We start from the raw sequence: 23,859 nt of genomic DNA, 5'->3' as shown, positions 1-23,859 counted from the left end.
CTAATGCGTGATTGAAAAGTCCAAATGGTGCGCACAGAATTCTCATTGCACTGGTTGGCTTAAATTTATCATGCATTGGGTGGAATATCACCAAATTCAGGAAAAAATGGATAGGCAGATATCTCACCAGTTGCCCTAACAACTTTTAAAGATGGAATGTAATTTCACCCTAACTGGAAAATGTGGACAGTCTTTAATACTGAACATCTGGTGGTCTCGAGCACCTAGGTCTATCCGCAGGTTGAAGAATTTTGCCGCGAGGAGGAGAGGAACAAGGAAGCTTCAATCGAAAAAGAAAAGTCAAAGCCACTACAGACAAGCTGATCACAAATTATGATTAGGAAAAGAATAGGCAGGAAACTGGAGGAGTTCTGTTAAGCATTCATTGTTAAGCATTCATTCTTGTAGCCTCCATTGCTGACTTGAGGCGAGGAGGAGTAATTTGATACAAGGGTGTGAAATTCTTGCAGTGACTACAATTGTGGCAGAATATTAGCTCTCCAGTAGCTACTACTTCTAGTCTGTGTCCGATTGTGTTGAAGTGTAAAATTTGCAATCCATTTGCCCCCTGATTTTTTTCACCTCCCCCCGCCCACCGTCGGCACGTGCAGATGCTCCATCAAACCAGCTATCTTATGTTAGGTTTGACTGAGGACTTTAAATTCTTAAGCAACCCATTTTTCTGCACCATGATCCCTTTTTGCAGCCAGATATTCTGAGACCCCCAGGACCTTTACAAAGGCCAAGAACTTGTTAAAAGGAAGGAGGGAATCTGGCTGTGGTTGAGCTCCCAGAACCAGACCCATCCTCCCCAGAACAGCAACACAGCCTCCCTTAACGTAACTTAACAGTTATTGTTGCCCCCCACATCCCCACGAACTGTGAATTGTAAATCCACAAAGCAAATTGTGTGTTTTTAGCAGATTTAAATCAGCGAATGACAATTTGCAGCTTCTCATTTTGTTAACAAAACGCTGTATTTTCTTAGATTGATGCATTTTGAGTTTACAAATTGGCTTTGTAAATTTTCTTTTATTTATTTTAACTTTTTTTTTACAAAGCAAATTCTTTTCGGCGAAAAGGGGGCCACAACGTCTAGCAAGGTTGGCTCTTGGAAAATAAAATATGTATCTAGCCTGAGTGGCAACATCCTGGTTTAGTCTGGAAGGATTCTAAAGTGCATGAATGGTAAACCTTATTTGGGTATTTATTGAGCGTGGACCTAGCTAGCTTCGGGAAGCATCGGAGCGCTTTACAATCATAGGACGCGTGTTGGCTGTTTCAGGCATTCAGTGGCTAGCGCCTCATAGGTTCTTGATGAGTAGGATGCTGATGGGCTACGGTGAAGTGCTAGTGTGGCGTATCGGGACTCTCGCTCGTTGCTGCTGTGGTTTTTGCACTGGCATCGTTTTTTTTTCTCGCTCTGTGCAGAATGTTCGGGATACATTGGGCGCAGTTCTGGGGCATAAATGATAATGGATCTGTGCAAGGAATTTCTATATTTTTTTAAAGAGATGTGATTTGTGGTGCAGGGCTATACTTTTTTGCTGTCAGTACGTTTTTATAATTATTTTCAAACTGGGTTGTGTTTCTCATGAGTGGCAGGTGTTCCAGACTTGTCTCGGGAAAGTCTTTGCTCCAGCCGCTGTTTTTGGGAGAATTATTATTTTTTTTTTCCTTGAGGAGAGGGGTTTAGGAAGTTTTATAAGGCCGTCTCTGTTAAGCGTGCATCGGGTCTTGCATGTCTGCCACGTGACATTGAGTCATTTGTGCAGCCTTCTGCCAGTCCTGACTTTTCAGCCGACCGTGCTTCGTACTCCGAGACATGGAGCTCTATCCCTAAATGGTGGCAATGGTTTTGGATGTAGGTTGTGACATGTGGTCCAGGTTGGGGTAAGTAGGGCCTGCACGGCCCCAGTCGGTCTTCGTGATTGTATTTCTGGACTTTCTAGTTTTTGGCAGATTTTCAATGGCATAACTTTGCAGTTGGGCAAAGGTCATGGGAGGCTACTCCTTGCACTGTTGAAGGAGGGCGGTGGCTGTGGTCAGTAGATCCTAGAGCTTTATATGCGTTGATTGAAGTAGGTTGGGGGTTTTGGATCCTTTACAGTGCTTGTCCAAATGCTGAAATCTGTTATTTAATTTTTGATTAGCTTGTCATTTGTACAGGATGAAGATTTCTATCAAAAGTCGTTTTCTGACTGTCTTTCTTACAGGAGTATTGGCATTGTGGTGTTGTAAGGTCAGTGGTTGTGTCAACAGCCAGCTATGCAGTGTACAGACTCCCCTTTTCTTAGTACCGATCCTAAATAGCACGTTCTTGTCCCTTACCCACGAAGACGTATTCCTCCAAACAACTTGAGAACACAATTTTTCGCCTTGTGGCATCGGGTCAAAATCTCAAAGCGAGTACTGGTATGGGTATATCTAAGGAAGCCCAATGCAACACCCTCTTATAATGTTACAGAGGCTGGCTGACCTTTTATCACCGACCCCTAAGAAAGAGTGCGGCTGAAGTTAAACTTGAGATGGTCTTTACTGCGGGACAGAGATGGTCGGCCAATATCTCTTCAAGCGGAAGAATCCAAGCCCACGAACCAGCCCAAAGTCGGCTTGCGCGTCTTTTCTCTTTTTCAGGATGACTGCACTCATGGTTTTCCAGTCTCGATGGCCGTCCCAGCTCTAAGCGTGTCATTCAACGAAGACGTTGCTCCTTGGGCTTTCTTTGGTCAAGTGGATGGCTCCGTTATTGGCTTCAGCTGAGGATTTAAATCTCACTCCACAAAGACAGAAATGTTTTCACTTGCCGATGCTCGCTGAGAAGCGATGGCGCCTTTTTGTCTCGGTTCTGTGTTCAGTTGGCAGATGGCTACACACACACACACACACACACACACACACACACACACACACACACACACACACACACACACACACACACACACACACACACACACACACACACACACACACACACACACACACACACACACACACACACACACACACACACACACACACACACACACACACACACACACACACACACACACACACACACACACACACACACACACACACACACACACACACACACACACACACACCACCCCCCCCCCTAGATCCTTATGTACCACCAGACTCCAACCACAGAAATGTTTGATCACAAGTGACCTTTCACAAAAGACCAGCAGTCCTAAAAATGACTTACCTTTGCTCTCTTGCCTCTTTTTTATGAGAAATGCTGCTATATACCGTTCCCGTTTCCTAGAGCATGTATTGTAGTGAATTGCATTCATCCAGGGTGTGATTCTTCGCAATTGTTTTTCCGCCTTTAAATAACCTTGGTTCACCAATAGACCATGCAGACTGATCTCAAAGACTTAATGATCAGAGGGGCTGAGGAATTCAAACCCCAACCTCTCCCAAAGCAATACTGTTCTCCACCAGGATGCAAATTCAAACGAAGGGATTGCTAAAAAATACTGAATATTTTTTTTATCCGCCGCTAATGGTTGGGGCTCAAAATAGAAGTGATAATAGCTTGTAAAAATATGAATTTAAATTGGAAGTCATTAAAATATCGTATATTAGGAATCCCCATAAATGTCTACCGAAAATTACTAAAAGAGGAAAATTGATCAAAAATAGTCATGGGTGCATCCAAGCATTGTCCGCCCTTGGCTGGTCAGGCTCCTCAACAAGGCTTTGTGGTGTGGAGCGATGTCACTCTGCTAGGGACTGATGGCTAACAATGATCATTCTTTTGTGGTTGAGCAACCTGTAGGTTACCCAATAACAAACTCTGTTTCACTGATTGTCGGACAGAAATTGTGGGACCCTCCGTAGCATTCAGGTGTGAGTTTGCCACCTGCCTCTACTTTTCTTTTGTGTTGAAGTGGTGTTCCAAACGGTCACGCCGACCTCCTGATGCCATAATCAATCTCTCCACTTTATCCCGCTTCTGATGGAACGCAACAGTGCCTGCATGACATTCTGGAATCTTCTGGATGTTTGAGTCACCAAAGGCATTATTCTGGGTGGAAGGGGTTTGGGGGAACCTGGAGAGGTGAATTGGGAGGTGGGGGGATTCTGTCGCACCATTGTATTTAGGTCGAGGTGCATAAAAGCTTTATCTCGCATCCTTATTTCTGCCAGATTGTTTCTGTGAGGCACTTCAACCCCCTGCTCAGTGTAGAAAAATACCTACCACACTCCCTCAAGCTAGAAAAATACCTACCACACTCCCTCAAGCTCTCCAGCCTTGCAAAAGGGCGCCATATACAGTTGAGGGGAAACGCTCTCTCCCATTTGTTGGGAACACATGGCAAAATGGAAGGGCTGAGCAAGAAAGGCAGCCCGGATAAACTATCTACTCCCTTTGAGTCTTGACACTTGGCTCCTTCACCATGGCACTGGGGAAATATCCATTACGACAAGCCTTCATTCAGAGGGGGTTCCACACAGCCTCCCTGTCACCCCCTCGGAGCAACTACAATGGGAACTCCTGCCTCCCCATCACAATCACCCCAGCCTCCTTATTGGATCTGGCGGCTGTAGGGCAGAGGAGCTGCGCAGCACCACAGTTGGGCTTCCTAATGTGTGCAGACATTTTGTGAGGTATATCCTACCCTCTAGAGTGTAGAAGTCACTTCAATGTTTACAGTAATTGAATACACCCCTCTGTGTGCCCTAATCCTGGGTAGCTGGTGCAAGGACTACGAGCTGAGGAAAGAAGCCGACTTCTTCCTGGCTAAAGCCTCGTATGTGTAATATTTTAGAGTGTGCCCGGTCTATGGTTAGGTACATCCTTGATTTGAATACTGCACAGCCCCCTGGTGTTCAGTGGAGTGGCAGGACATAGACGCAAAATGTCAAGCGCAATCGGGTTTAGATTTTATTTCTGTTGTACCTTTTTTTTTAATTGTTTTGTTTTTAGGCCAATTAATTTCTTCTTATTGATGTCTGCAGTTGTTTAGTGATTCAGGTCTTTTAAATCTCCACAGCTGCCCTCTTTCCCACTCCTGGCCCCCACCCACCCCTCCTAAACCACCTCATTTGGAATCCACCCAGCAACCCCTGATTTTTACTTCTTCCCAGACCTCCTACTTGAATCCTTCCCAGCTAATGCTCCCTGCTCACGATTGGTCTCCATCATACCTGCTGTTATCATTGGACTCTACTGTCTTTGATCATTCGCTTATTAGCCTCCACTTCCTCCCCACTCGCACTCCTAGAAACTCTTTATCTAGTCTTCCTATCCTGTGTCATCGACTGATCTGCCCTCTGTCAAACCATCTCCTTCTTATTACTCCCTCACTTCACCATCTCTGTTCCCAGCCCACGTGCACCCTCTTTCCTGTCCCTAAGGGGAAGTCCAAACCTCAATTTCTAGCTCCGTACCTGGACCAGGTCAAATCTCCCTTCAAGCCCTCTTTCCCCAGCTTGCTCTCACATTGAATTTACCTTCACTTGCCACCTCCTTCAGCCAGCGCTATCCCACTCTACCCCACGGCCAAGCATCCAGCAGCTATGGATGTTAATGTGCCTCCACCATCACCGCTGACATAACGATCACGCCCTCCTCTCTCCTTGCTGTTTGCAAAGGCTCTCTCCAAGCCCTCACTACTGTCATCTACTCTGGCAAGTCATCCTATTATTAGGAACCCTCTGCCTCCCTCACACGTGCTCCTTCATCCTCAGGTTATGCTCTCTTCCAAAAAGAAGCCTCCCTGTCCTCTTATAGCTGATGTCTTTGCCTCATAGCGCTTGTCCAAAATCACAAATATGCCTTACCAGCCTTCTCAATCTCTCTCCCACTTCTTCTCTTCACCTCCAATCACCTTACCCTCTCCATCTCATTCCGCCCACACGTCCCTACTGAACTCCGACCAATCGTTTACACATCCAACCCCACCTGTGCACATATTGACCCCTTTTCTCCTCAAACAATGAAAGAACTTGCACTCATAACCTCCCTGCACCTCATTGGTATCTTACCCGACTGTTATAAAACATCTACAGCCACCCCTGTTCTTTAGAAGCACACTGCTGACCTCAAAATCCCTCGTTCTACAGACCGGTCTCCTTCCTGCCTCACCACTCCAAGATCCTCGGGCATCTGGACTTCTACCGTGTTGTTGGCTACATGGAGGAACACTCCTCTGTGATCCCGTACTGGCTGGATTCTGGAGTGAGCACAGCACAAACAGCACTTACCCAGTCCTCCACCGTTTTAACCACAAGCCACCACTCTGGCCTCCCTTCCATTCCAATACTACTTGATCTCTCCACAGCCTTTGCCACTGTGGGCCAACCCTCCCTCCGCCAAACCCCCTCTCTTCCCTTTGCTTCAATTCGCTGCCACCTACCTCTGTGACCAATCCAACATCTCTTGAACCTAAAAGACCCTGTTACTCCCCTTTCTGCACGTGTCGGTCATTGGCCCACTCCTATTCACGCTTTTCTCTACATCTCTGGGTAAGCTTGCCTTGCCCTTCAACTTTAAAATAACTACTACCATTTTTTTTAGCTGATGACACCCAGGTCCTCTTCTCCTTTACCCTTTGCCGGCCCTTAAAACCTCACCGACTACCTCCCAGCCATTTGTCGATGGGAGTTTTACTCTGATGCGGAACTCTCCTAAAGCAGAAAACGTATTTCTTCCCCCCTCCAATGCTAACCACACTCTCCCATCCCTTGCCCACTGGCCACCCTTGCTCCCTCGCTCGAGGCTTACCACCATGGGATCCTCTTTGACCGTGAACTGAGACTGTTTTATTGTGCCTCCTCTGATTGTTACAACCGTCCTCCAACTCAAAATAAAAAATAATTTTAATTAATTTGCACCCCCAAAACACAACCAACCCCTAATCTCTACTTTTGTGCTCTGTAAACGTGATTACTGCTCTATCCTACTCCGGTCTCCCCAAGACCCTCTCTACTCCTTCTCTCATCTGAACAAGGTTCTGACATTCTGCAACCTCCCCACAGCTGCCACCACCACCACCACCACCACGCCGGCTGGCTCTTCATGCATAATCGCGCCCTCTTTCAGTTGCTTCTAGTCTTCAGATCCATACATGGCTTTGCCCCCCCTCTTCCTTGCCGACTGCATCTCCCTCTTCTGGCCCTCATGCACCCTATGTTTCTCTGTGGCCCCGGCCCCCCTCCTAACCGCCCAGCCTTCTCCTGTTTGCTTGTCCTGTTCCACTGGAATGCACTATCGAACAGGTCCTTTTCTTGAATGCTTCAAAACCAGATTGAAGCTCCACCTCCTGTCCCATGAAGGGGCGACCTCACCCTCCCCACCTCACTACGTCCACAATACCCCACTCGAAGGCTGAGCTGGATTATATGTCAATAATTGAGTATGTTTAATATATTGCAGCACTAGGCCCTCGATGTGTGTATCTCGTTGTCCACGTCCCAGGTCTCTGCATCCCATTATCTGACCTCCTTAACTACCGGCTAGCATTCCCACTTAAGCTCAATCTACTGAGGGACACTCTATCCCAGGAAGGTTGTATTATTGTAAGGACACACTCTATCCCAGGATGGTCTTTCTCCTGCATTTGATTCCTATGTACTTGTATTTCTTGCGGAAATGACACCACAATCTTCAATAAATACATCTGATACAAAGCCACCAACTCCTTCACAAAGGTCCCACAGTAAGATGGCGGCTGCTAAAAATGGCTTCCATCAATTGCAGCCATCTTGGACTTCATTGAAACCACTAAGGTTGTAGCTGCCATGACATGTGCAGAACCTTGAGCGAGTTGTGGCTATTTGGACAACAGTACTTTGTATTCTTGGACGTATAAAAGGAAATATTCATATTTATAAGTATTGGCTCACTGGGGCCGACTTGGCATAAAACATATATATCATTTGGTTATTTATAACACGCTTTACTGCGGATATGGGACTCGAACCTGTGTTGCTCTGCGTGGTCTTGCTTCCAAGACAAGTGCGTTGCCACTGAGCTATACATATAATTTATGTTGTTAGCATTCAAAATGCCGTAGGTGCGGTTACATCTTAATCCCCAAAGAAAATCCAGCATTGTGCCTCCCCAATGGCGAATTCGCACCAAACCCTCTAAAATAATTGGTTGCTGCCCTTGTTTTCGTAAGTTTGATGTGAAATGGTGCAGCTGGCAAAGTTACAAGGGGGTCCTAAAAGTTCACCTTTGAAACTCCTTTTGGGAATTGTCTGCGCACTTGGAGGGAAATCTGCTATCCGCAAATTTGGAAGGAAAATCCCGCTCCACTTCTGTGCCTTTGATTGTTTGATGAATTTTGGTCTTGCAATCAAACGATCAACTATATTTAGGAATTCAAATAAATGAAAGATCACGAGTATTATGCTTAGGAAAATTAAAATAAGAGCCATTTGCTGGATTCTAAAAGTTTAAGAACCGCGCAACGCATCAGGAACAGCGCTAATTTTCTCAAATAGCGGTACTAATCCTGATCATTGCTACTACCCAGGGTCACTACCCAAGGGGCGTGGCCAAATGCCATGCCCCAGGCACGCTACTAGTAGGTTAGTGTCGGCAGCAGTAGTGTAGAGGCCTGGACGTTGGCCATACCTTGTTGGTAGTACCAGCATACGCTCATTGCACTTATACCTAGGCATGTTTAGAGCCTTTTTCCTGCAGTTTGTGCCCCCTGGGCAATGGCCGCACTACCTGCAGGGCATGGGTAGTTTATGAAGTGGTGCTGCACCGCGCTGCATATTTCAGGCCTTCTGTCTGCAGAGCTTGGTTGCAAGCCAGACCCAATAGCCATGTCAGGCAGGAGTAGTGCGCGCCTGGGGCGTGGCTGCGGGCCATGACGCGGGTGTCCTACTTGCAGGGCATGGGTGCACGCTAGTGAGGTAGTGTGCCACGAGCATGTATGCGCCCAAGCGAAATGACAGATGCATAATACAGTACACACACTCAAGTCACGGAATGCAAAGTACTGGTAAAAATTCATGACTCGCTGAAGGTGCCGCGCATAGCACGGAGCCGTTCACCAGCAGGATGACCTGGACCAAGGATAGGCTGTAACCCTGAACCAAACCACCAGGCTCTCCAGACCCTCCTGACTGCTTGTTTTGCATGTGGCTCTGATATCCTTAAGGTTTGCTTACAAGACTTGTTGGCAAATAAAATCTTTGCTGGGATCTCCAAAGGGTGTGAAGTTTTCCAGCCTAGTTGGCCCTACTAGAGGCCATGGATAGGGGTGCACGGAAGGTGCACCTCTACCCCACCTTCTAGATTAGTTCATGGTGAACGTATAGGTGCAGGCCTTTGAAGATGGGCTGATCCATGAGTGTTCTGTGGAACGTGTTATGGAAGTGCAGCCCCGATGTGTAGATGTCTGTGGAGTTGACTCTACGCCCAACCTCAAATGCCTGCAACTATGGTTGCAAACCATCTAATTTCAACTTTGGGAAAGTTGCAATGCCCTGAAGGACCTGGAGCAGGAAAGATGGGGTCCTGGGGACCCTTAACTTTTAATGATCATAACTCGAGACAAGATGTGGTCTACTGTGCAACCAGCAGGCCAGGATTCTAATTCCAGCATTCCCACTTGACCACATTGTTTCTGGGCAAATTAATTTTTCTCTGTGTCCCTGTTCCAATAGGTAACAAAAGTGGCTGCACTTGCCAAGTGCTAGTGTTGAGGATAGTGTATATAGAGCTGGACCTTTGCGAACGGTCTTACAGTTGCTTCTTTTTTGTGATGGTCCTGTTTTGTCATTCCTTCCAGCCTGAGCACAGTCTCTCAGATCCAGAGGACCGGACGCCGGGAAAGCTGCAAGCTGTCTGGCCACCGCCAAGACCCAACTTTGAGGAGGAGAAGGTGGGGCTGAAATACACTGAGGCGGGTGAGTGTCTTTCGTTCCTTGCAAAACCTTCACCCTTCCTGTTGCATGCACCACCAGCACACACCCTGCAGCAGATGTAATGCAAGTGGCCAACTCCGCGTGCATTGTGGTCAGGGAAGAAGACCTTTTCACAACCAGAAGAACAGAGCATGCCCGCAGAAGGGCTTGGGTGTGAGTTTACATTTAAAACATCCAAGATGTAATTGAAGGCCCTTTTTAATTGAATTGAAGAAATATTAGGACAAGAACCTGGGAGAGGGGGCCAGTGGGAGCTGCAGTTGTATGAAGACAGGCTATTTAGCACAGAGACCCTTTTGGGGGCATGGATTGAAGATCAGGGATTGGTGAAGTTGAAGACCTCTCCCTGTTAACTACCCAACAGTTTTCTTTTCACCGGGGGCAAGTCAACGGGGGATCAACAGCGATTAAGAGTGATGGGGAGTTGTATGTATTAGTGGGAATGAAGCTTCTTGGTATAACCGATGGCTGCGCTTGATCTAGACGGGGCACACATGCGGTTCAGCCCATGTGCATGTAGAGAACCCTTGGTGCTGCAAGGGATTTCATGCGTGTGTGGGCATCCTTTTATGCTTTAAGTGTGCATGCAGACCCAACACGCTCCTTTATGGAAGTGAAGCACTAGGTGGAAGCATCACCAAGTTTAAAGAATGTGATGGCGCTACAGGGACATGCAGTCAACACGACTGAAGGGTGGTGAGTGTGCACTGCCAGCATTTATATTCACTTTCAATAGGATATTTAGATTCAATTATTTTCTCTGCGTGGTGCTCACACATACAGTCAACACAACACTCGCGCCTATACAGTTATCTGAAGACTACTTCAGGACACCACCGACTACTAGAAGAGTTGGTGTGCCCACTCCTTATGCAGGTAAGGCACTGAGGCCCTATTAATGCAACAGGCTGAGCAAGATGGACGTGCCTCGCATTGCTACATGGGAACTCGGGGAGGGAACATATCTCCACAGGTTCTTTCCTCTAAGATCAACCATTAACTTCTCGGTATTCTGCATAGTATTTCCTCTGTCAATCCACACCAATCTCTCCTTGTGCATAATCTTCTCATACTTTTGCAGTAAGGTGGTTGGTAGAAAGTTATTAATCTAGGAAGACATTGTTTATTCCACAGTAAAACCTCTATTTTCATAACCTTGCATTGGATTTACTGTTCCAGTGCTCCTCGCCAGCCCGCTGGAAAAGCCGGATCTGTATAGGGTTGTTATTGCTGCAGCGCCTCTTCCTCATTTCATATGATCTGATAGGTTATTTATAACGCGCTTAATACCCAAAGGTTTCTAAGCGCGGACCCGGGGATGGAACCTGCACAATGTGCCTGACTGCAGTGTCATGGAGCTAAACATCATACTCTGAAGCTGTATTCTTTTTAGCTTTAGCTATTAGGTGGGGCGAAAGCGCCACCTGAAAGCCAAAACTATTGCATTAAAGTACAGGTAGGGAGAAACGCTATATGAGGAGGGACACAAAGCTTGTAGTTTGGTTATTTACACACCCATTGACTCCCATGGTCATGCTAATCCCTTTGAAAATTCCCACCCACTCCCTGCCCCTCTCAAACCCAACGCACATCCTCCTGGGATCTCTTAGAGCTAGCTTTATTAAACCTTACCATCAAACTTTGCCCTGCCAGTGTTTTTTCAAAGCAGTCTTCTGACAGTTAATGACTTAATTGGAGCCGTAGATGTGCTACTGGTATAACAAAAATGTCTTAACCAAGTCTGTGTTCAGCCACTCGGTTTATAAGCACTGACCTCCACTCAAAACCTTTAAAAAAAACAAATTGTGTATAAGTATTAGGCATTTGAAGACCCTGCTATGATATGCCCGGGAACTCTCACCATTTCCACTGCTACCATCAATGGCCAGTTATTAAGACTACAGCAGTGCCTGGCAAATGCCTTTTCCATACCTACACGAAAGCCCAAACTGTTGGCATTGTCAATGCTTGTTTTGTGATAGTGTAGCTGTCGTCGCAAAGCTCAGTTGGCTTCTTTCCTGCATAATAATGTATGTGTTCTTTCATCATGGGCTTGGTTGCATGCATCGAAAAAAGTCTCATACTGATGCGCCAAGAATACAGAATGAGAGAATTGGTGTCACTACAGCTTGAGCCTAAGAGGAAGACGAGGCATGCCCCCCCACCATCCTCTACGTGCTGCTCTGCCGCAATGCTGTTTCACATCTTCCTGATATCCGGTGTTTGCCCATATAGAGGAGACCATTAACTTAAACTGTTTTGGAAGACAACATGCCAAACTTTATATACCTTGAGTGGCGAACCAGGGGGAGTCCGACTAAAGGATAACATTTCAAGGGCGTTTATTCAACTAAAAAGAAAAAACTATCTTATCTTACTGCTTAATGGAGCTTTTTCCTACATACAAAACGAATGCTCGTCCGCCGTCAAAATCAAAAGCAATCCTCAGTCCAAGCATAATCGCCATCTAGCACTGCCATTGTGGAAAAAACAACATAAAAATATAAGCCAAAGCAACAGCCTCTCAGCATGGACTATGTCCGGCCAATTGTCTGGAGTTGGTTTTCAGTTCATGCAAAAATAGTTTCGAAAAGAAGTGTTCTCTGCTCTCCTGTTAGCCTCGACGTAAACAAATGTCTCCCAAGTTCGTTCCATGGAGGAATTCTTGCCTTGTTCCTTTTCCACCACCTGAACCACTTTCTCTCTAATGGCCCTGTAACTTGAACAGATTGATTAGACCCTCCAGATCCTCTTCTCGTTATGATTGTACCAAAGTCGCTTCTCTCTCGCGAACTCTCCAGCCCCCTCTGGTTTTCAAGTTTCCCAATCCTCTCTGGTTCCTTATGTGCTTCTTGCCAAGATTCAATGCTCTGGTTTCTAGGGCTCACCAAAATGTCTGGGGTAGCGGAAGTGACATCACACAACCCTTGACCTCTGACATCACAAGAAGTGATGTAATTTGACCCCACCCTGAAGTGACATCACATGAAGCGATGGAACATGACCTTTCACCCCTTGACAAAACAGAAGTGGCATCACATAGCGTTGTTCCTAAGTTCACTACGAAAAACATGGTTACTGTAATGTGATATACATGGCATACAAGAATGGATCACCATATTTATCGTTAATATCAGTGTGTATAGGCTCATATTACTAAATTACTGTGCATGCAAGCAAATGTCCAAGGCCATATGATAATGATGTGTTATTATATATCACTTACTCTTAAGTGCTTTACATAGAACAAATATACATACAATATCGCCCAACCTGTGTTGGTACTCATTTATCAAACTCCAAAGGATGAAAGGCTGAGTTGGCATTGCCAGAATTCAAACCTGCAACCTGCAATCACATGCACATCGCAACAAGCAAGCGCTTAACCCACTGAGCTACCTTATTACCACCTATAGCTATCTTACCGGCTATAGTAAAATGAGCAATTACATGTCAGAATGTTCTCAAAGTCAGAAAGCAAATTACACTCTGTAGTGGATACCGTTAAACTGGTAACTGAGATTTCTCTGGGGGCTCTTTACCTCATGCATTCAAACAAACATCCTGAACAGCATGCCATGGAGATAGGATGTGCTACGGTCAAATATTTCTACACTGTACACCAGCTTGTAGGCACAAGGATTTTGTCAAGTCTCCAAGGACACTGAGATGGAATATATTGTGATGATCATAAGAGACAACAGCAGAAGAAAACATGCCACAACTGCAACTTGCGAAACGCCAAATACGTTGTCCGAAATTAATGCTTATTCTACTCTAAATGCTTTTTGGAAGTTGTCTGCATTGTGAATTTGAGGTGTTTAAGAACAGTCTAAATCAGTGACTTACCCCCTGAAGTGTGCCTGAAATAAACCTTTAATGAATCTAGCAATTATTGTTTAGAATTCCAGATAGACAAATTATGTTATTCCTATTCTTTCTTATTTAGGGTCACTGCTCAGTGTTAAACTTGTGGAACCCGCCACATGGCATTGGCCACACCCAAAGCTTCAATTGGAAAAATGTTTTATTTTTTAATTTCTTTTTTGGGGTAGCAAGTCAAACATCAGGGGTCGCAGGCGCGACCCCCCCCTCCACTGTTGCCCTGCTCCCACAACCCTCCTTGTCCACTTCTTTCTCTATACATTCTTTCCGCTTGCCTCTTTATCCTGGCCAACTCTGGCCCCTTCTATGCCTTTGGGTGTGCCCCTGCAGGATGGCATTTTAGCAGAGATGTTGCTTTTTGCCCTTCTACACTGTGTCGCTGGCACTTAAGCTTCAGCTCCTCTTCTTCTGCTCGATTCAGTAGTCTCTTCAGTTAAAGTTTAAGATTTGTTCCTCTGGCCTGTCCTAGCCACTTCATGGTCTAGCCACAGATAAGACGGTCCTTCCGTCCCAGTCTGTTACTTGGTTGTATCACCTCTGAGTGCCAGCCTTGCGGCATCTCTGCTTTCTCGCTAGCGCGGCTCCACTCCTCCAGGACATCTGTACGTCGGAGGCTCACCTCTGCGCATGTTTCTTCCTCCTCCATTCAAGGTTCCTCGTCCCTTTATTCTCGCCTCCGTACTTCAAAGGGGCATGTTGCTTTCTGCCATTTGCTGAGTTCAAGGAAATGCCAGTATTACCTTCAGCCAATGATGTAAAAGCAATGTCAATATTTGTTGGAAGTAAAACGGAAGTAACATCAGTCTCTTCTAGTCCCATATATGCAGACGGAGTATTCTTCATAGGGAGCTCCTTGTAGGAATGGGAGTCCTTGCCCACTAGAGGGGAGTTGTTCCCCATGAGGTTCCGCTTTTCCTGACCCTTAGGGAAGGTCTCTTGTAGCAGGCTCACCTCCCTAACATCAGACGGTGCCCCCCCCCCCCCACCCCTGGAAAGAAGGGGCGAGTTGTCCAGATTCATCAGACGAGGCTAAAAAAAGGTCTTGACGCATAGGGGAGGGCAAGTTGTAGGCGGGTCACAAGCAATGGAAGATTCCATATTTCTGATGAGGGACCTTTTCTTGATGCACCCGAGCACTTATGTGAAGCCTGAATTATCCTCCACATAACACTCACCAGTGTGCAATGTACATTGATACCGGTACATAAGAGTTCAGGGGTTGAAGGAACATGCCACATACAAAGTGTTTGATTTTTACCAATCGGGGCGTGCAGTACATTCTGGACTACTGATTGGATGAAATGTTTGTGCTCAGCTACTTTGCATTCAAGGGGAAGACGGGTCTGTCCACCAAGTGTTGGACCGAAGTTTCAGAGATGAAATTGGTTGCTTCAGCTGAAAACCTTTCACCCATTCCTACTAAGGAGGGGAAGAGTATGAAGCCAGGGAATGGGGAAAGACATTAAGGCGGCCAGGGGTGAAGGTGAACCGGATGGGGCGGTATGCGGCCTAAAGCACCTTGTCAGAGTCCAGTTTATAGCATAATATACAGTGTGGCGGGTGGAATCCTGCATGTTGGAAAACTGAGTTTTAATTCCCCAACCGAGCCAAGAAAGTGTTCCTTAATTGTCCCAATGCATGCTGGGAAATGGAGTCCTAAATCCCTGAGCAAACTGAGAAAGTTTTTCAGAATGTACACTAATTGCCAGGGAGCAGACGTAAACTCTGAGATAGAAATGAAAAAAGTATTAATTGATTGATAAATTGGAAAACAGCGTCCTAACGACAAGAATGGATGGAGGGGTCGATATATTTTTAACCGTGCTGCACCCCACCCAAAAGAGACCTGAATGTTAGACTGTGCCATACTCCCACCTGACAATAGAGACATTACCACACAGACTACAGACCTAGTGACCGCTCAATCCCAAAACAAGGGCCGTTAATATCCAGCTGTGTCCCAACCCAGACTCCTATTATTTTGGGTTGTGTCTGTGAAAGCTACAAAGGAACAGACTCACCGGCAAGGCAAGAGGTTGTTTGCGGCCCTTGGGCAAGTCGGTAGCTAACCTTCTAAATGTAGTCTCGCTCAACCGCCAACAAAAATGGGTGCAGTTCTGCTGGCGTTATTTGTCAGCTTTCTGATTCTCTGGATCAATTTCTGATGTGGGGTTTTATTTACTTTTTTACATTTATTTGTTTTTTTTTTATTTTGTGTATTCAGATATTAATTCTGGCTGAGAGGTAGGGAATAGCTGAGCTTCTCAGACCTGTAATGGGACAGATTGAGATCGTGCACATGAGACGGAGGCTCCCAGTTTACCGCCTTCTAATCTCTGTCACCATTCCTCACAGCTGGCAGGCAGAATACAGCCTCTGGCTTTATCAATTACTATGCCACTGTGGCACCCCTCTTTCTGTCATAGACCCTGTGTGTTACCTTGATGGCCCACAGCAACCTCCCCACTGCAGAGAATCCTCCAGCAGTGCATGGTTTCAGAATGACAGCCAAATAAACACACAGATAGTAAAATGAGAGGCTGAGCAGATCCACATTGCACAATGGCACTTTTGTTAAGTGCTCTCTGCATCAGGTTACTGCTGTGAAATGGCCATTCAGTTTCTGTGGATTGTTCAACAATACGTAGTAATTTGATCTGATTACCTGTACCTCTGTTTGATGAAGGCTTTCAGTCTGGACTGATTCCCCTTCTAATCCTCATGCAAATGCTTCCTGACTCGGTTTACTAAAGGTCTGAGTGGTACAAAAGGGAAATGAAGCACCCTGCAGATGCGGTCAGGCTTTTTCCCTGGCAATGCTTTGCATGGTGTTCAGCACACAAGGTTTCGTCACTGGAGGATCGACTAGAAGAAGCTGGTTTAAAAAAGGGCTTCTGACACGTTTCGAAGTTTTGTTTGTTGCATGTTGAAAATATACTTTTAGTGGTGTTATGGCTGCGTGCATGGAACCCTGCATTTGTATTGTTTGCTAATAGCGGAATTAAGCATTTGTATTGAATTTGTACAGCATAGGCGCTCCTCACGGAACACGGAGCAACCCACAGACAAAACACAGCCAAGGCCTTATATTAGAACACCATAGCAGAAACCAACAACAAAAACAGAGCTCTCTTCAAAGTGGTCAGTCACTGTGTCAACCTGCTACCCGACCCGCCATAGCACACTCCATCGATAAATCCCCTGCCATCAACACCTACATCGCCAAAATTCGGCAAGATTCGCCAGCACATAGACAATAGCTCTGTATCCACAGGCCCACCTCACACCCTTCCTCTGCGAAATCTCCACACCCTGGGCAACATTCAAGACCCTCTCTACAGATGACCTGATGGAAACCCTGGCTGCCCTCAATGCCACATTGTATACAGAGACTTCCTCCCAGCATCCATCCTCAAAACCCTCTTTGCAGAAGCTCTCCTTCCCTACCTGGAGATCATCAACCGCTCCCTAACTCGAGGCACCTTCACATGGACCCTAAAGATGGGACAAATCCGCTCTCTACTAAAGAGACCTTCTCTGGATCCCAACAACCTAGGTAACTATCATCCCATTACCTATCTTCCCTTCCTAGGTAAGATCATTGAGAAAGCGGTAGCCGTCCAACTGCAGCAACACATCGACATCAACAATCTCCTCCAAACCTACCAATCCTAGTTCAGGCCCAGATGCAGCACAGAGGCAACCATACAGGTTTTTGATGATGCCCTCAACATCTTGACAACCACCACCCTTGCTTCCTGGTTCTACTCGACATCTCTGCCGCTTTCGACACAGTAGACCACCAAGCACTCGGACGCCCTACATCGGCGCATGGGGATCAGCGACCTTGTCCTACGCTGGTTCAAGTCCTACCTCGCTAACTGCCAGCAGTTTGTTCAGATGGACTCATCTAGATGCCAGTGCTACCTGTCACCCGTGGAGTCCCACAGAGTTCCATCCTCTCCCCATTGATCTTCAATCTATACATGGAGCCACTGGGAGCCCTCCTATCCACCCACAACATCCACCGATACGCACACGACACACAGCTATACCTCAAGATCGATTCCATCAGCTCAAAACCTGCATCGCGCTGATCCAGTCTTGGATGTCCAGCACATACTTGAAGCTCAACCCGTCCAAGACTGAATTCCTACTCCTCCCAAACAACACCAAACACACAGCCATAAAGACCTGCCTATAAACCATGAAGCCTCAGGGCTTCACACCAAAGCTCACCTCTTGCGCCAAGTCTGTCCGTTTGCCCATTGACAAACACCTCTCCTTCAAGGCACACATGGCTAAGAAAACTCAGATTGGTGTCCGCTCTCCCTCCTGCAGAAAGTCAAGCCCTTCCTTCCTTCCTACCTACTGGCTTTAGATCCACCGTTCAAGGACTGGTTCTACCCCACCTGGATGGGGGCAATGCCCTCCACAAAGGCCTCCCGCCACCCTCCCTTGTGCCCCTGAGAAGTGTTCTACATGTGGCCACATGCCTCATCAAGGATCTACGCAGATATGACCACATCACCACTACCCTCATCGCCCTTCACTGGATCCCACTGCATGCACAAATCACCTTCAGGTCTTCCTGCATCATCTATAAGGCAGTCACCCTCAAGTCAACTAGCTACCTCATGGAGCAACTCTGGATCACTGGCAGACAGCGCACCACCAGAAGTCAGGCCACGTGCAGACTTTAAATCCCCTGCTGCATAAAGGAAAGAAGCCTTCTCTGCCTGCGCACCAAAACTATGGAACCTCCTCCCCGTCCCCATCATACTCGCCCCCACGCAGAGGCGTTGCTATGGTGGGCTGAGGGGGCCATAGTCCCGGGTCTTTTGGTTGTAGCCCCGGATAGAAGCTCGGTGGGGGGATACAACCAAACGGCTAGCTAGCCCTGAGTCCCGACAGTCCCAACATTAGCAAATCCCCAGATCTTTTCCAGACCTTGCAACACCCCTGCCCCCATGCTTCTACAATTCAGAAAAGAACTTGAGAACCACCTCATCATGGAGTCTCCCCCCCACCCGTGCCACCTGACCTGCTAGACGCCGCCTGCCCCTCTTTCCTGCCACCCCGTACAGCTGAACCCCTCCTGTGTGCCGCTCTGTATCCTACCACCGCTGTATATCTGTTCTGTTACCTCAGAAAAGCACTCCATTGTTTATCTCTATTGTATACCTCCTGTAAAGCGCTTCATTGTTTCTCAAAGCTGGATCCGTGCCAGTAAATAACATAATAAAAATAGGCCAGAGTTTTGTCTGTATGAGGCTGCAAGGCAGCTGAATGATATTGTTCCGCTCTATTCCTATTGTCTGCACAGGTATTTACATTGCCTTTCTTCTTATCTTCTGTTTGTGAAGTGTCAAGGATGGTAGACGTTTGCTGGTAGCATTTGTTGAGTTTAGTTATCATAACCCTCTCCCGTATTTGCTGAGTTGGGGAAGTGAGCCACCAGGGATTGGGATGGTCTGGCTGCTGTCTGATGTGCCTCCCAGATGGTAGTTCATGAGGTCTCCTCCAGCTCGTCATCCTCCCCAGAGGGCCGTAGTGCAAAATTCAACAGTTCCCAAGAACGCGTTGTGAGGGCCCCTGCTACTCAGGAACAGGAGCGATGTATAATCATCATGAGTTTGGAGAACTACCATTCTAAGGAGTCCTTACTAAGGATGCGTGCTAACCCGGAATCAGAGCCCCTGTTTGGTAATACAACTAACTGGGAGTTCTGCCAACTTGCAGCATTTGCAAACAAAGAGAAACCGACCACTGCTTAGCCAATGGTAAGCGAGAGATAATAGGGGCATGCACAGCGTGCTGCAACACCCACAGTCATTTAGTGTCCTCAGTAGCGCAGCGCTACTGGGGAACACCATGGATCGAATAATTAGAGATGCCCCATGAATAACCAACCAGATTCAAACATGCAACAAGAACAGGCATTAACCTGTCGGAGGAAGTGATGGGAATGCTGCCTAAGCCTAGTACTATACATGGGGCAGGAAGGAGACGGAAGGAGATGGCAACCACAAAGAAACTGACATGTCTTCTGGCGATCCCTTGATGCAAGTGGAGACTCTAGGATGGCAATCCCAGGAGAGGGCTGCTACTTGGAAAAGGATCCAATAGACCTGCCTGGAAGTGTTCCAGACCTAGCTACCCAGGAAGGAGTGAGTCGCCAGAGTGCTGTAGAAGCACTTGTTTCATCTTGAGGGGATTAGAAGGCTGAAGCCTGGGTCCATCCACCAGCAATCCCCAAGGGGCTAGTGGCAAAACATGACCCATGGCATGAGCATATCATAATATTGACTGCTTGGCAAGGTGGGAGAAATGCCTCTCTACAGCTGTGAAATCTGCGATTGGGAATTTTGAGAGGCCGATGGTCCAAGATAAAGCAACATTCCAGGAGGTACTCATCGTGGATCCTGATGGAAGGCAAGGTATTGTTCAAAGACCTGCTGTGAATCCTGCAATAACCCAAAGGTTGCGAAGAGCCTGGAACCGGAAGGCTGAGATCCTGGGAGATGACTTGAGAAATTGTGTTAAAGCAGATGGGACTGGGGGAGACTAGACTGAGTAACTACTGAAAGCACCTTCACAGAAGATTACTTCTGTTATGTTGCATTCAACTAGGGTGGGCTTTGAAGAGTAGGCTTTGAATTTGGTTTTGGGCAACACTTTGGTACATTTGATTTATTAGGTGTTGGAACATTTATTTGTCCATCTTTTTGAGACTTTCTCGCTCGAGACGCCATATTTTCTATAAACGAAGACTTTGTAGCATTTGTGTAAGGAATATAGTTGACACCTGGGGGGGGGGCGGGAAACTCCCTTTACTTAAGTTCACTATGTAAACTGTTTTACTTCGGAAAATCCTTATTAGTCGTAGCTAAAAACCCCTAGAACATATAGGCGTTTATCTAACCCCTATACTGAAATAGTGTTCTGTTGCCACCTGTGTAGCTTTCCTCGGCCACAGCAGAAGTGGTGTCAGAAGTGTGATCAGTGAGTTTGATACAATGACTCCAACCCACTAAACCTTACAATAACGAGATGCAGTCGGGTCCACACTGGAAGCAAAACTGCTTTTCACAAGCCACTCCTGGCTGAACGGGCTTAGAGATGTACATGATTTAGGAATGGGTTAAAACTGACCTAGAGATCCAATTTCCCACAGGTAAAGGCTGGAGCAGAGCCTCCAAATCACGGCTCACTTTATTGCACTTGTAGATGTGAAAAGCTGAATTATAGATGCAGAGTAGCTGGGTGAAGACTAGATAACCTGAGCAAATAATTGGTCTGATGAATATCCTGTCTGTATGGGGTTAGGGACGCTGTGGCCCTAAAATCACACTGGAAATGTCAACCCGAAATTACATGAGAAAAGCCAAGCAAGCAGGCTCCAGAAATTCTAAATCGCCAGGCAAAAACCCCTTATCCTGCAAAGACGGACGACACCAGGTATAGAGAAACTGGCTGCTCGCCAAAAAACACCAAGAGCACATGGCATGAATTCAAAATGATCAGCCACCTTTTTAAAGCCCTTGGCTCTGTTGTGAACTGCAAAGCTTCACTCGTAGTCGGATCGCTGCAGAGAAACACTTCATACATCTGGCCAGTCAGACACGTGACACCCGGTTCTGGCTGAATAAAAAGCTGGTCAGTTTCCTCGGTCTTGAAGAAAGAAAGTAGAAGTGCTGACATGTGCTGCAGATCAGTGGGAACAGAGCGGTGGGAAGACTTGGAGAGCAGAAAAGACTGCAGATGTCAGGACACCATAACCTCTATAGGTGATGAGAGAATGCAAGCCTGCTAGGGGAGAACCAGACCTTGGGGGAGATTTAGACACAAGGAGCGAAAAAGGCCCTGCGGGAGAACCAAACCCTCTTGGGGAGACTGGAGTCGAGACTTCGAGTTCCCGGAGAGAGCATTTAAATGTCAGCAGAGCACAATATCTCTGAGCGTGGCTAAGACCAAGTCTACAGGACAACAAACCCCTGCAAGCCTACTGAGACTGTATCACAAGGAACCAGAGATCAAGAGGTCGACCCAAGAGCCTGATGAGGCTGGAAGCTTTAGCTCAGAAAGGAAACCCTTTTTCTGGGGATTACAGTGAAGCAGCCAGACAACAACCCTATGACGCCAGTGGAAATACTTCGTCATGAAAATAATCTTAGCAAGAGGGTAAGAAATACTTGCTGAGTGGGAGAGACAAGTGGCATGCAGGTTGGCATATCCTAAGGAACAATATTATCAAGAAACCTACTGGGCGCTGACCTTTGAACCAGGAAGTTAACTCGAGCTACATCGCAAAACGGTTTACTCCACCATTAGTGGTCCCTGGATACAGGTGGCAAAAAATGCAGATTGCAAGCTACTAGCCAGCCATCAAAAAGCCTCCTGTCATCCCAATGCTATACATACACACAGCACACTATTTCTTACTTGCCAAATATCACTAGCAAATGGGTAGTGTCGAGTGCAAAGATTGCACCCTCCCTGGATAGGTTTACAACCCTTTATTTTTATTAACGTGTTCATGCTGAACGTTTTATTTGATGGTGTGTGTTCGCAAGGTAGACTATCCCAAGAACAGAGAAAACACTGGTGAGGGTTCCCACATCTTGTGATCTATAAGATCCCGAGTTATCCATCTTCGTACTTTTTGGAGCAGTTTTCCTTTCTGCTTTGCCTAACCTTATAGGCATTCTTACAACCCATATGTTTGTGTTTTAAAATGAAGGCGAGGAGAGAACCCTAGGACCATAGTAAGCTTCCACACACCAACTACCACTTAACAATCTTGTACAAATCTCTTCCATCTACATTTCCCTTACTTATCTGAACAAATTGTGCACAATACTCCTATAAATGCACATAGGCATTGTGCAGTGAGAGACGTGTATAAATGGAAGGGGTAGTACGGATGGGCAACTGCTCCCAGGAGGGAAATGCTAAGGTATGCCAGTTGGGACGCCACTGGCTAACTACTGGAGCAGAGGAGTCCCAAGGGTGGGATGCATCTTAACCATAACATAACATCCCTTTTAACACACAGTTTTTTTCTGTCAATTTAATAGTATAAGTGAAAATGTTTCATGGTGTTACATCATCCCTGTATAGAAGTTATTAATAATTACTTTTTCACATATATGAAAGAACTATAAAGCTCCTTTAAGAAACTTATTTTTTGCCACACATACTTATGTCTGTCATTATCAGCAGCGCATGCTGGGGATGGAAATAGTCATCATTCAATTGCCTATGGCATAAGGCTCCATCATGACCCTAGCTTAACCAAAACACCCCTATTATTCACTGCACCGACCCTGCATTGTAGTTCGGTGTCCACTATACGATAATAATGTAACCACTGGCCAGTGTTCATGCTGCGCAGCCATAGCCAGTCTCCATATCCTTTGGGCATAGGCTGTGGCCATGGCGTATTCCCCGATGAGCAAATCACAGTACACATTTGCGTTTGCCGACGGCCAGGCCCACTACCCAGACACCAAATATAGATCACTAGTTTTTCTACTTGCATTCTTACACTTTGGAAAAATAAAACACAAAACCTATTTCCAAAAACATGCCTGCGGCTCCTAATGCTCGTTATGCAAGTTTGTTGTAATCTACTTCACCACTTCAGGCTGTAACCGCAATCGGAATATTTTTTCCCATTCAAACCTACCGCTTCGTCCATGCCGCATGCCCCAATAAGCAAATTACAGTACACATTTCTCCTTGCTGACGGCCAGGCCCATTGCCCAGGCACCAAAGTTACATCACTGTGTTGTGTACTTACTATTTATACTTAAAAAAATAAATTAAAAAAACACAGGACATATTTGCAAAACCATGCTTTCCAGTTCTTGCTGATCCTTCTTGTGCGTATTTGCTGCAATCCCATCCAGCACTTTCAGTTGTACCCAAAAGCACATATTTGTTTTTCCCTTTCAAACCTATCCCACGCTTTACCACAAAGCCGGTCCCGGCCAGTAGCCAGATTGTCGAGGTCATGACCCGGACAATCTGGCCACTGCCCTTGGCCACGGGCTATACCTCAGTTACCAA

General features: G+C 46.4%; 1 protein-coding gene across 3 annotated transcripts in view; it reads left to right on the top strand.

The window, feature by feature from the left end:
• Window positions 1-23,859, top strand: part of FMN1 (formin 1) — a 1,014,107-nt gene that overhangs the window by 635,376 nt on the left and 354,872 nt on the right. For all 3 annotated transcript variants that reach the window (XM_069638563.1, XM_069638562.1, XM_069638564.1), the window contains one exon: window positions 9,765-9,882. In XM_069638563.1, the coding sequence (XP_069494664.1) occupies window positions 9,765-9,882 (118 nt within the window). The remainder of the gene's footprint in view (window positions 1-9,764; window positions 9,883-23,859) is intronic.

Source organism: Ambystoma mexicanum, chromosome 14 (genome assembly GCF_040938575.1).
Source record: "Ambystoma mexicanum isolate Mex_15411 chromosome 14, UKY_AmexF1_1, whole genome shotgun sequence".
NCBI lineage: Eukaryota > Metazoa > Chordata > Amphibia > Caudata > Ambystomatidae > Ambystoma > Ambystoma mexicanum.
This window is presented reverse-complemented; position numbering and strand designations above follow the sequence as displayed.